Source organism: Danio rerio, chromosome 4 (assembly GCF_049306965.1).
Source record: "Danio rerio strain Tuebingen ecotype United States chromosome 4, GRCz12tu, whole genome shotgun sequence".
NCBI classification, from domain to species: Eukaryota; Metazoa; Chordata; class Actinopteri; order Cypriniformes; family Danionidae; genus Danio; species Danio rerio.
The window spans coordinates 15,880,493-15,893,861 of NC_133179.1; the positions used below are offsets into that span (position 1 = coordinate 15,880,493).

The 13,369-nt window shown below is 37.7% G+C and overlaps 1 protein-coding gene across 3 annotated transcripts in view; it reads right to left on the reverse strand.

The window, feature by feature from the left end:
- The window catches only part of plxna4 (plexin A4), a 236,655-nt gene that overhangs the window by 79,292 nt on the left and 143,994 nt on the right, over positions 1-13,369 (reverse strand). For all 3 annotated transcript variants that reach the window (XM_073945613.1, XM_005164690.6, NM_001004495.1), the window contains 1 exon segment: positions 12,583-12,714. In XM_073945613.1, coding sequence (XP_073801714.1) covers positions 12,583-12,714 — 132 coding nt within the window.

Sequence of the window (13,369 nt, forward strand, 5' to 3'; positions counted from 1 at the left end):
TATTTATGAAGGAGTGTGTTTCGCTTTTGGGAAGGTCTGTTTCTTGCCTCTGTATGTGTGCGTGTGTGTGTGTGTGTGTGTGTGTGTGTGTGTGTGTGTGTGTGTGTGAGAGAGAGAGAGGTGAAATCTCTGCAAAGGCAAAAGCTTTCACAAAGCAACAGATCTGTATGCAACAGGCATGCAAGATTGATAAAAATCTCAGAAATTAATAAGAGAGGAGAGCAACCCGCAAAAGAAATTGATAATCTCATGTGTGAGTATGGAGTGTTTATATTTTCTCCATTCAGCTAGACACAAACCCTATCATCACATGATGTGAAAAGCAGGCTATTTTTAAAGCTGAAGCAGAGCCATCTGTCTGCACACCTCTCTTTTAATAATAATACTGATAATATTCTTTCACATTTACCGAAGAATATGTGACTGTGTGATAACGGGTTTGCTAGGACATTGCAATGCTATTGCTAAGGTGCTTTGAGTGCTTTGCAGAGAGTTGCTATGCTATACCAAACTGTTATTGGCCCAAAGTCTGTAAAAATGACAGACCACATGTTTGTTCTTCCCTAATTTTAGAAGCATAAGAGACTATTTCACACACAAACATGAACTGACAATGTTTTTTATAGTGCATATCAGCCTGCATCATTTCTTATTTCTCCTTTTACAGCCAAGTAAAATCAGTTTTGCATTTTAACAATACTAGTTGTAACTACTACTGCTGCTGCTACTATCACCACTACCACTACTACTAGGGCTGCACAAACATACGAAAAAAGACAGCAATCCTGATTGGACCCTACACATGATCTTAATTATGATTTTCTACAATTCAGACAATTCTGAAAAGGTCAGGAGTGAAGCATAAAGGCAGGCGCACAACTCTTCACATTGTTTAATATACATTTCTCAGCAACATGGACACCTCCAAATGCTGTGTCACATACTGTATTTATAAGGTATAATTCACTCAAAAACTTACTTTCTGTCATAATGTAATGATGTTTTGGCGGCCGCAAAATCACGCATGAGCTGATGCACTGTTTGTTTACAACTGAGAGGACCAGCGCCTGCCCACCAATAATATCTACTTTAGTGAACAGACCTGCATAGGCTGTGAATAAAAGTTGTAAATAACATTCAGTTTGTTGGACAGATCGATCGTTTGGGAGCCGCGCTGGAAATATGATTTGCATGAATGTTTTATTTCTCAAAGTGACAGCAAACATGATCATACAAAATGTTCATATCGCATTTTAGACTTATGATTATGACAAGCATTTGATATGTTTTTTTTTTGTGTTGTGCATGAAAATAAATGTTTACTGGGTCAGTATAACTACTTCAGCCTGTGTAACGTTGAATAATGCAAGAGGGAATCTGATCATGACAAATGCCTGATTACACCAGAGAAAAAAAGTCTAATGTTCTCAATGACAAATGACAAGCATATATCTCAAACATAATAATTCAACTTCAGAATTGTGAATAGTATTCTGATGCATCACTTTACTGTGCATTAACAACCAGGACATATTTAAAAGTCTGTTCAAGTCTACCATTCAACGTGTACACAAAATTAAGCATTGTAACCAACAGTAGACCTACACATAGACCTAATATTGTTGCTGTTTTACCACATGTTTGGGAATAAGAATAATAGCCTTCTCATATTAATTTTTATTTTACATCTACAGAGTCATGAGGAAAATCGTGATGTTGTTTTAAGGGAAAAAATGTGATGCTTTTTTTCTTACTTCTAACTACTACTACTGTTCTACTACTACTAAAGAATAACAATATTTATGACAGTCATATGTTAAATAGCAGCTTAACTCTATAGTTTGGTCTAAGCTGTTTGTTTTTGTTTTGATTTTATCTAAAATTTAAAACACCTGTGTTATTTACTTTATTAGCAGACATTTAGTGGCCAAATTAAAAAAGCAAGCCATAAATTAAAACATATACGCTTCACAATAACCCCAATCAAATCAACCTGAATTAAAGTTTAAACAATAAATAAAATTAATCAAACCACAAATAATAAAAAAGGAAGGTAGCACATGCTGTAATATATCACACACACTTCCTGTTAAATGCAGCATGCAAGTCTCCGAATAGCGCACTCCACTGGTGTAGAGTGGATGTGCATGCTCTGTCTCTGCTAATACATGAGTGTGAATTCTGCACCCTGTCTCAGTGGCCCATAACAGAGCACACTTTAACACACTCCCCACGGCGAGAGAGAGAGACGAAGGAAGACAAATGTGTCCAGAAAGAGGACTTCCCGCTGCCCTCCCGAGCTGGAAAAGGAGTGGCGGCAACTCAAGAATCTCATTATGTCGTAAATCCGTTAGATTATTAGTCATTTATCTGAGAGTGCTGTAAGAGGATTGAGACCTGCAGATAATGAGACAAACTGACAAATGACACTGCCCAACAGATTAATGCAGCTGTTAGCATCCCTCGCTCGGCTCCAAGAACCAGCAGCCTACTGAGAGTGCATAGAATATTTTAAAACAGCATGCGAGTCTGGTATGTAAATAAAACTTTTTAACTGTGACTCTCTCCAGCTAAGTACATTCTGCTTAGCTAAAGGATGACAAACTGCGTGTCGAATTGAATGTTTTTGTAATACCTGGTCACCGAGCCCGGTTTAATCAACCTACTAACTCAATCAAACTTGAAGCCCTCTTCCATTTCTCTCTCTTCATGAAATCCGTCAGTAAATCCTGCAGACCTGACTGACTGGCAGAGTTTCTCAGTCATCTCGGAGCTGAGCTGTGGTTTATTATGGAGTCTAATCCACTGGGCTCATCTGTAGCTCAATGCTCCTCTGCTGGCATTAACAAACTTCCTCACTCACTCAGAGCCATTTCGTGCAGCTCTTTTGGATGTATATGAAAGTTCAAGGCAACTAAAATGAAAGGTGACAGAAAATTCAAGACCTCTTTAGCTATTGAGGCAGAATTTTGTTTAAACATACATGTAGCTCTCTTGGCTTAGTCCCTTTATTAATTCGGGGTCGCCACAGCGGAATGAACCGCCAACTTATCCAGCACATGTTTTATGCAGCGTATGCCCTTCCAGCTGCAACACGTCACTGGGAATCATTCATACACACTCATTCACACATATACACTATGGACAATTTAGCCTACCCAATTCACCTATAGTTCATGTCTTTGGACTGTGGGGGGAAACCAGAGCACCCGGAGGAACATACATGTAGCAATGATGCTAAAATATCTAGCATATAACATTGCAAAGAGGCGTTAAATTTATGAGCAAAGGGTGGGAAATGCTATTATCTCGGAATGAGAACACCTGATATAAAACAAATGCGTTTGTGTGTGTGCATATGTGACAGTTACCCTTATCAGCGGCATAATGTTGTGTTTGCAAGAACAGATGAGTCACAGAATCAACAGGGTTCAGGGAAGAAGCAATATTGTTGTCCTGTGACAGAACAATATCAGCCATAAAACACATAAAGATCATCTCGGCCAATCACCTACAGAACAAACATTAGCTGAGCTTCAGCCAATCACAGAGAAGCTCTATTCTAGCTGGTAATAAAAGCATACGATAAAAATTGTATATAGAGCGCACTAAATAAACACACACACACACACACACACACACACACACACACACACACACACACACACACACACACACACACACACACACACACACACACACACACACACACACACAATGATGACCACGAAATAAAATAATGGTTCACATAACAGAAGCACAATGAAAAGAATAAAACAACACAAGCACAAAAACCCCAACTAATGTCAAATAGGAATAGGCATTTATATTTAAATAACCACTTCTATAAGTACAATAAATAAAATGATGGTTTAAATCAAGCAAAATAACCGCAGCTAACACCAAGCTTAAGCACAAACTCATATTTTAATGAAATCTACCACCATACATGTACGCGTATCCCTCTCTCTCCCTCTCTCCCTGTATTTGCCCATTTTTGGATGCTTAACCACCAGTGAAGCAGGAGACAGATGACAACACCTCATCATGACTGATTTATGAAATGAATCCATCAATGTCCATCCTAAATGAATCTCACTGCTAACACACACACAGACCCTTCCTGACGAGAAATATCGATGTCATTTCGGCATCAGTGAGGGTCATGAAAAGTGCTTTAATGTGTGTATGGGGAGCGTGTCAGTGGAAGATGAACGCTGGTAATATCATATGAGCTGTGACTTCCTCCTCTTTCACTGAGACAAACACAATAGCGCTGAGCAGTGGTCAGTGTAATTACAATGTTTCATTAACACATAACGTAGTAACATTTTTGGTGTAAAACTGCACACTTTATTTACATAATCCAACACAATCCCATGGCAATTTGTAACTTTTTGATTTAGTGGCTACTTCGCATGCATTTGTACGATCTCATTTGTACATATTAGTACGATTTGCTTATCCCCTAATGACGGTTGGGTTTAGGGGCAGGGTTGGTTAAAATCTTACATTTTGATACAACTGAGCTTGCACAAATTCATTTAAATTAGCCACTAAACTAACAAAATATAAAATAGTTACATTTCCTCATAAGATCAGGCTGCATAATCCATTCACTATATATATATATACATATATATATATATATATATATATATATATATATATATATATATATATATATATACGTACACACACTAGGGGTGTCAAAACTAATTGTATCTTCCGTACACCGTATTGTGGACAATTTGATATTGGTTCAGTAATAGGTCATAACCAGTTATTACTTACTGATGTCATTTATCTCATATGCGCTATGTCGCAGGAGCCTACTATGGCCTTTCTACTGAGCGCGTGACCAATCATAGGGCTGTAAGAAATCGTCAACATTCAGAAAGAGAGGAGGATATTTACATTTGGTTTGTTTTACAATGCTCATGTTGTTGTGTGTATGTACTTGGGTTTTTAAAGGTACAGTTCTGACTGTTTGCATTAAAGGACAAAATTGTTTTACAAATAATGTATAAATATATTTATACATTTTAATACAATTTTTTTGTTGTTGTTAAGTAAAACATAAAATTGTGTATGGAAATCATCATCAATGCACAGTAATGCATCGAGATATCCAATTTAAACGAATCAATGGCATGATAATAGTAACTGAACCAAACCGTGAGATTGGTGTAGGTTCGCACCTCTAATATATACACTTATACTAACATGTTTATATTGTAACATTGAGAGAAACTCCCATTGACATCTACTACAGTATATACACAATTGAATTCAAAGTTATTTCAGTGTTGGGTTGCTTTGCATTTAGACTCATCACAAAGTCAAGAATGCACTACTTTCCCTAAACTAGAATGTAAAGAATAACTTATGTCGGGCCACTGAATTATTAGAAAATATTGCAAGATGAATCATGCTGCTTATACAGTACTACAGTCACCACACCTAAAGACTTTGTTCAGATATTGTATTGCAAAACTTTTGTCAGGTATTTGTTTTCATATCATCCCTCTGTCTGTAATTAGTTTCTGATGCATCTCATCTCAGCCTTTTGTTTGATTTTTTGATTGGCTTCTTGTTGTATAATTTGAAATAACTAAGCTACTTTAGCTGTGTGCTTATCTAAAAATAACTGCACACCTCAGAATGTTCATCAGCTAATCAGAATCAAGCCTTGTAGTATAGAAAGCAGTTAAATATTCAGTGCCATCAGGAAGGTCGGTCTCCAGAAAGCTGGTGTCTTCCTATTTTTCTGAACACATCTGGTAGAAATCTGACACACATCCATCCCCAAAACGGCGGCGGGTGCTTGGGTCTGGTACTGTAGCTGGTCATAGTCATGGTTAAACAGGCTGTGCCCTTCCACGCCCTGGGGGCTTCACAGACGGAAAATGCAATTATGTGTGCTGTGAACCCAGCCACTCTGTGTGCTAACTGGATTTACATTCAGGCCTTGATACTCCACTCCCGGCTGTCACAAACATATCAGAGCTGATTCTGTCCAGACGACATCATTAGGCCTACAGGCACCAAACCCAAGAAGCACATCCCTAAACGCACCATAGAAAACAGATCATAGCAGGCACACATCATTTCTATGCTACTAACAGCGCAAATGGACTTGTTATAAATAATGACTGTTTTCGGAACTACTCATCTTCAATTGGTCAGCCAAACTCTCGCCATTGGTTGAGCCAATGTTGCAGTGTCGGGCCATGTTGGGAAAAACACAGCTTTGTTTACATGCTTCGGAGAAATCAACCAAGCAAATGTCTTGCTACTGCTGATTTATGCTGTTGCATAATTACTGTAATTACAAGACAGCAATGTGAAGATTCAACTCAGTTCAAGTATTCGTTCTCAGAAGTGATTTGTTTCTATGGTAAAGGCTCAGTGGATCCATATGGAGATAGAGCTTTGCTGTTGATAATATACAGTAACTGTATTTTTAAAAGACTCATAAAGAGTACAATAGCATATCAGAAGCATAGAGCTTTTGCTTTTAAGTCAGAACTCTGATATTAAGTTAGAAACACTGAATTTTAAGATTACCTTATTTGTGAAAGTTTTAAGCTATAGAAAATCTAAAAACTAAACAATGGGCATGACACAAATGCATAATTGTAGCCATCTACTGTACATGTTAACCTATTTGTACTAAAGCTTAACGCTTTTGCTTAATAGATATTTAAATAAATAGCTATTGGTTGATTTCAATTTTGGTCACTTTTGTCATGATATATAAAGCAGTGGTTCCCAAAGTGGAGGTGACAATGACAGGAGGTCGCTTGGAAATAAATTTGATTAAACTATTAGAATTATAATAATTTAACCATAACCCACAGAACAAAAAAATAGTAGTTTTTAATAGTAAAAAATAACAACATGCAAATGAAAAGCCATCAGCCTTTAAATGATTTACTTTCATAGGATTGGTGTGTTTATGTTGGATTAACAACACAGCAATAGTGTCAGCTGCAGCAGATTGATTTTATAGCACCAGGTTAAACTTTCTGACACCTTTATGGCGACTAAATACACTAAAAACTAAACTAAACATAGAGAATGATCTCTGACTGGCGGTCTCCAAAATTAAACCAAGAATAGACTTGTGCTGAAAACATTGTGTCCACCAGTCTATTTAGCTGAGATTAATATTAAATTAAACAAATGAATAAATGTCTATAAAAATGATATGGTTGTGAGACTGTTGGACATTTTTGTGTTGCCAATATGCTCGTGTTTATATAATCCTATTGTGAGCGCAACGTTTGTATATTTATAACCACCTTCGAGGAATTTGGGGATCACTGGCATTGTTATTTCAATGGGTAAAAAGTTTGGGAACCCCTGATATAGAGCACAGTTTATTATGTTATAAATGAGCAAGAGTTCAAAATTTGTATTTAGGTATGTGGATCAAAACATGTATTTAGCAATGACGATTCTTGGAGCAAATCCATTTCATTCAACATTTATTGAATCCACTTTACAATTAACAAAAATAAAATAAGATCAAATAAAATAAAGAGCATGCAAGTTAATATCAGTTTGACTACTCAAGTCTCAAAATCCCAATTAGTATTTTAGGAGAAATTCCTTTGCTCTTGTTGACTAAAATTACCCCGAAAGAGTGCCAGATGCATTCAGACATCCTCAGTACTTCTATTCACTCAAACACAATGGGCTGCAGTCTAAGTAGGCCACTGCAATAACAAACTAAATGTTCTCAAGATCCATTTGTCACACGGGGGACTGTCAGGTAACTCCACATACAGTACAGTATAGAAGGGCGATTAAATGGCAGCCTGTGATTGAAAATAAAGCATGTCTTCCTTAAACCTATTCAGATAAGGCAGCTGATGTCCTCTCCCACTTATAAATGCCCAGAGCTGATCTGCAACGTAAGAGTTGAGCTGTTTGGACTGGTGTGAGACACACTTAAATTATTAACACTTACACTACCTGCAGTTTCAACTTGCCCTACATAAATGATTAATATGCTCCAAGCATGAGAGTGTACAAAAGCCACCGTCTCCAGTCTGCTTTGTGACACAGCTGTTATGAGAAACACACAGAGACAGAAAATCAATTTAATTTCTCTGAAAATAAGGAAAATGAGCATTGATTCTTTAGATTCAAATGAAGCCATTGAAGCAACACTTGTCTTAAATTGCGGACAGAATGTTCTAAAGCAGGACAAAGCCCTGGCGTACATGCTCACCTCTGATGTGTTTCACACAAAAGAGCGATCTGAAAATCCAGTGTAAAATGACAGTAAACTGCGGGAGAGAGGAACATAAGTTCCATTTGGATGTTACTGGCAGAACAAAAGGCTTTAATGTGCCAAAACCGGCAATTTGTGTAACTCCATTGAGCTCTGAACCGCCATCATTCATTTAATGCTGAAGGAACTATAGCTGAGGTCTGTCATTAGCACTCACAGCTGTCCCTCTGACCACACACACGCGCCTCTTGCTGACAATGTCTAAAGTTACAATAAAAAACACTTAGCCTAAGAAGAAAGGATGACAAACGTGGACAAAAAGCCAAGCGCAATAATTAGCCGCAGGCTCTGATAACTGTAATCTGCATCACTCTCAACAGACAGTCTGGCCTCTTTCCTTAAAAAGACGCATTTATCTTGCTGTTTAAAATGATACAGGGAAGTAGCCAGATTTAATTAGAGGGATAATCAGGGGATTAATTAGAAAGAAAGAGTTAGAGAGAGTGAGAAAGAGAGAGAGAAAGACAGAGAGAGATGAAAACAAAAGGTAAATGTTTTTTTGCTGTTAAAATTAAGAAAAAAGTTCCATTTGAGTGATATGTGAAATGAAATACACAGATTTCCATTATAATTCTTCCTATCATACACTATTAAGTGTCGTCTTTTTAATAAATAAAATAATACATACAATAAAGCTGTATGTGTCTTTTAAGTTTAAAGCAAGAATTTATGGTCCTGTTTAATTTTCAAATATTAAAGTCTCTGTGAAAACGACAACATTCCTATTTAGATAATATAAACATTCAAAGCTTTAGGTGAGTCAGTTGTGATATGAAGTGAAGTTAAACTAATTTTGAAAGGAGTATGTGATACGATTGATCGCGTCTGGTCTACCATCTGTAACCAGCAATAACCCAATCAGATCGATCCAATCCTATAATAAATAGACCGATTTTATCCTACTGCATCATCTTCATTTTGGAAGAATCCCCCCTTCCACCCCATCTCCTCCTTTTCCAGGGGAAGCTCTTAAGACCAACCTGATCTCGGACCTCCTTTTATGCTAATTGACCAGCCAGGAGGCCTGGGCTTAAATATCTCCAAGCTCAGGGTTCTCTCCTGGGGCAGCATGCCAAACCTGCTGATATCGTCACACAATATCTAAGTGTGACCTCTTGAAACTGAATAAAAACTTTAACCTTTAAAGATTTTCATATGATCAGTTAATATTTAATGCATATTCACTTTTTTGACCACAGTGAAAAATTGCAACAGTCTTGATTTTTAAATTAAAGTCCTCTTTAGCATTAGAAGCCATTAGTCAAATGTTTGTGGTTTTGACTTGATTAGCTTATTTGGATTCTCTGACTAGTGGAAATTGATTTGCAGAACTGTGAGTAATGTAATTTTGCATTGGAAATATGCACTGTATGCCATGTGAAGAAGACAGACATACAGATTCATGGTTCAGGGTCAAAGGTGACCCATGGTGTTTAAAATGACCTTAAAGAAATTTGTTTTTTAACATTTCCGCTGTACTTCATGTAACAGATGACTCGTACAGTATAAACTGGCTGCACGGGAACTGTGATCAGTGCTGACATCAGCAATGACTCAGTGGAGGAGGTGGGGGGCTCGAACCCCCCCAATCAGCCATAACTCACACACATAACCCAGAACTCTTCAACTCCCAAACACTATCATTGCCTTCCACCAAACCTCTCTGATTCCATCCCTCCTTCTCTTTCGCTCTGTTTTTAAGGCTGGACCAGCAGGAGATTATCGACCTACTGTTCTTGTTTTTCTGCTTCATTCTCCCGCAGGGAATTTGTATGATGGAGTGTGCTCTTATTTGTCTTAACTTACACTTAACTTGGGGGAAAATATATAATATTAGGAAAATAAATAATTTTAAATGATCAATTAAAAAACTATATTTGTTCTTGTGTGTATATATAATTAAAAACATCAAACTTGATCATAAAACCACAAGAAATCACTCTAACACAGAAAAGAGGGAGACAGGATGAAGTGCATGTTTTAAGGGGTACAGGTTTTGCGTGTGTGAAGGTCAGGTTTTGTCTGCATTTCGGAGATCAAATGTCCTGAAAAGGGCTAAAACCTGACATTTGTAACATTGAAATGCTAAATGATGTTTGTGGAAATATAAGCATGCCAAATGTTTCTATAATGGGTAATAAATTCAGGATTAGTACATATAAAACATTACTTTAGGTCAGTTTAAAATCAACACAAATCTAAGGCAATTTCCACAATGATAACTGTACAAATGTGTGTGTGTGTGTGTGTGTGTGTGTGTGTGTGTGTGTGTTTGTGTTTGCAAGCAGCAGATGCACAAGGCCTGACTGCAAAACAGTCATGAAAATTTCTGCATTTTGTTATCAGTCATAAATATTAATGCAGACATTTCAACCACAGAGCTAGAGACAACTGTGAGAGTGGGAGAGACTGAAAGAAATAAGCCAAAAATGGCAAGTCGGTCTGTTATTCACAGCAAAACAAACAAAAGTGTAAACACAGATGCAAACTGAGTCTGAGGGAGATCTGAATCTGTGTAAATCTATTAAAGCTATCAAAGCATTTAACAGTTCACTAAATCACACAAGCTATATATGTTTATGCGATTCGTTAAAAGTCCAGCCAGAAGAATATTTTGGCATTACTTTTATATCTCACCCAAGATCACAACTCAGGTAAAATATGACTTGGTTTACTGTGGTGCTGTGGATTCAATAGTGATGCTAGTGATGCAAGAAGCACTGTGTTACATCAGAGATCATAAAATTTTAAAGCAAGCTTGAATAAATCTTTCAGTGTGCACGTGTGTGCATGTGTGCTGTAGGGGGGCATGAATTACAGGTGGGACGAGAGAATGCATGTTCACTAAATAGCTTCTAAATATATGCATGATTCCCCAGTAGACGTGATCCCCTGATGTTTGGACTAAACAGAAACCAGATGACAACTCTAACTGGGCTAATAGGCTAATTGCGACAGGGTGAGATTATTCACTGGCAGAACACCACAGGTCCAGCTCTGATATTTATTCACGTCAAAGAAAACACCATCTCTCTCCTTTCCCATAAGACTCGAGTCGATGATCATGGCCTAGTTTTTAAACCACACTTTCAAATGCTCTTAAATGATGTTTACAACATAGCTGAAGTTGGTGAGGGTGACCTAAACAGCCTAGGGATTCTAGTTTAATATCTGTATCAATCTCTAAGATGTAGTGAATATTAAGTTCTGTAATAGGATAATCAAAACTTTGCAGGATAAAAGGTCCAGTTGCCAATAGTATAGTGATGTTTGAACAAACATCCTTCTCTCAGTTTATCTTTAGATTAGTTTTTTTAGTCCAAACCCAATTTCTAAAACCATCCACCATTAACTTTCACAGACTAGGTGATGTACAGTATAGGCTGTGTCCAGTCAGTGTGATCAGCTAGTTATACATGAGATGTGGCTTAAATCTTAGGATGCTATCCACTGACCCTCACTGCTAGTGAAGTGAAATTTACTGAATGACATTTAAGATTTATAGTAATTCCTATAAATCTTGACATTGGACACAGAGTGTCTGCTTTCTGGCCTGTGTGTAAACATATTATTTTGAATTAGCCATGATATTTTTTATAAAGTACTGGTATTACCTTTAGTGTGAGAGAGAGAGCAAAACAGGACTGGAAGCCTTAAATGTAAGTGCTATATCGAGTCAAGAGTGCTCAAGGTTACAGAAACGAGTCGAGAACCACAGCTAGGGTCAGAGGTCAAAGTTTAAAAGACTTAAGTCACCTCAAGAGCCTTTAAGTGTGATTTTGATTCATGCAGCAGACATGATACCTTCCACCAAATGATGAATGGTGGCATAAAACACTCAGTAATACAAAAAGCATGATTTATGTCAGAAGAAATAAAAGCCTGATGACAGGTTATCTGAGTAAGGGTGTTTTTACAGCACTAAGTGCATGCAGTGTTTTTCAGATTTTGAGATTTACAAGCTTCAGTAGTGCTTAAAAGATCCTGTACTGAGCCAAATCTATTCCATTACACAGATTGAACCATTTTGAGCCAACATATCCTGATGTGTAAATGGTGTGTATGTTTTGGACACAGTGCGTCAAAATGTAATCCGCAAATCTGTCACTTTTTCAGAATGCAACATTTTCCACCTTCTCTGTGGCTGTCCAAGTGGACCTCTCAGATTGTAATTACAGTAAGTGAAACCCCTAAATTGTGGCACGATTTTACCTCTTACTCATGTGCTTCCCGAGTGAATCATGATGGATTCTGGGCAAACGGTAGTGGTGACTCACCTGTGATTCCGACATCACGTACAAGAAGTGCTGATCAGATGAAAATGCCATGTCTCGTAGGATCGGTCCATTGTCGACCACCTGGATTGTTTCATACTGTAAAGCACCATAGGTTGGACCATCTACCCGAATCTGAAAGAAGAGAGAACATAAAGACAGTGTTACTCGACCATTAATAGCTTACAAAAGCGTGAAATGGAAAAAAGCAGAGGGGAAGAGTTGTTAAGTTGTTAGACAGCTGTAGGGGACGTTACGTCCCATAAATCGCAGGTTCAGCAGAGAGCTGTAACATCCTCACACAGTTGGACCACAGTGATGGAAGTCTCATGGCTATATCTGAACATCTGTTGTTGCTGACGCAGAAGTGCACACTCACACTCTGTTCTTGTCTCGATATAACCCTATCCTCCCTCCAGATTTCATCTTCCAACCAAACACACACTAAAGGGCCCTGTGAGAACTTAAGTCTTTATACCTGCCATTAAACATTACAATGCACCTGATAACCCATTACCACAGAATGAATCATCAATTGCCTTTCCCTTTTTGACACTAAACAGTTTAGGAGGTATCAAGTCCATTCCCATCAGAACAAGCCACTTTATCGCCGCGTTTATGGCCTGGACTCCCATCAGACTGCAAGTCCTGTCAACGTAAGATCATCTTACCTCAAGAGACTTCTAAAATTATTTTAAGCCACCACTTCAAAAGTCCCTGGCTGAGTTTCAGTGATGTTTCAAGTGTTCCCTTTGGCTTTGCGCTCACTTTTTTTGTCCTGTAAGCTCAG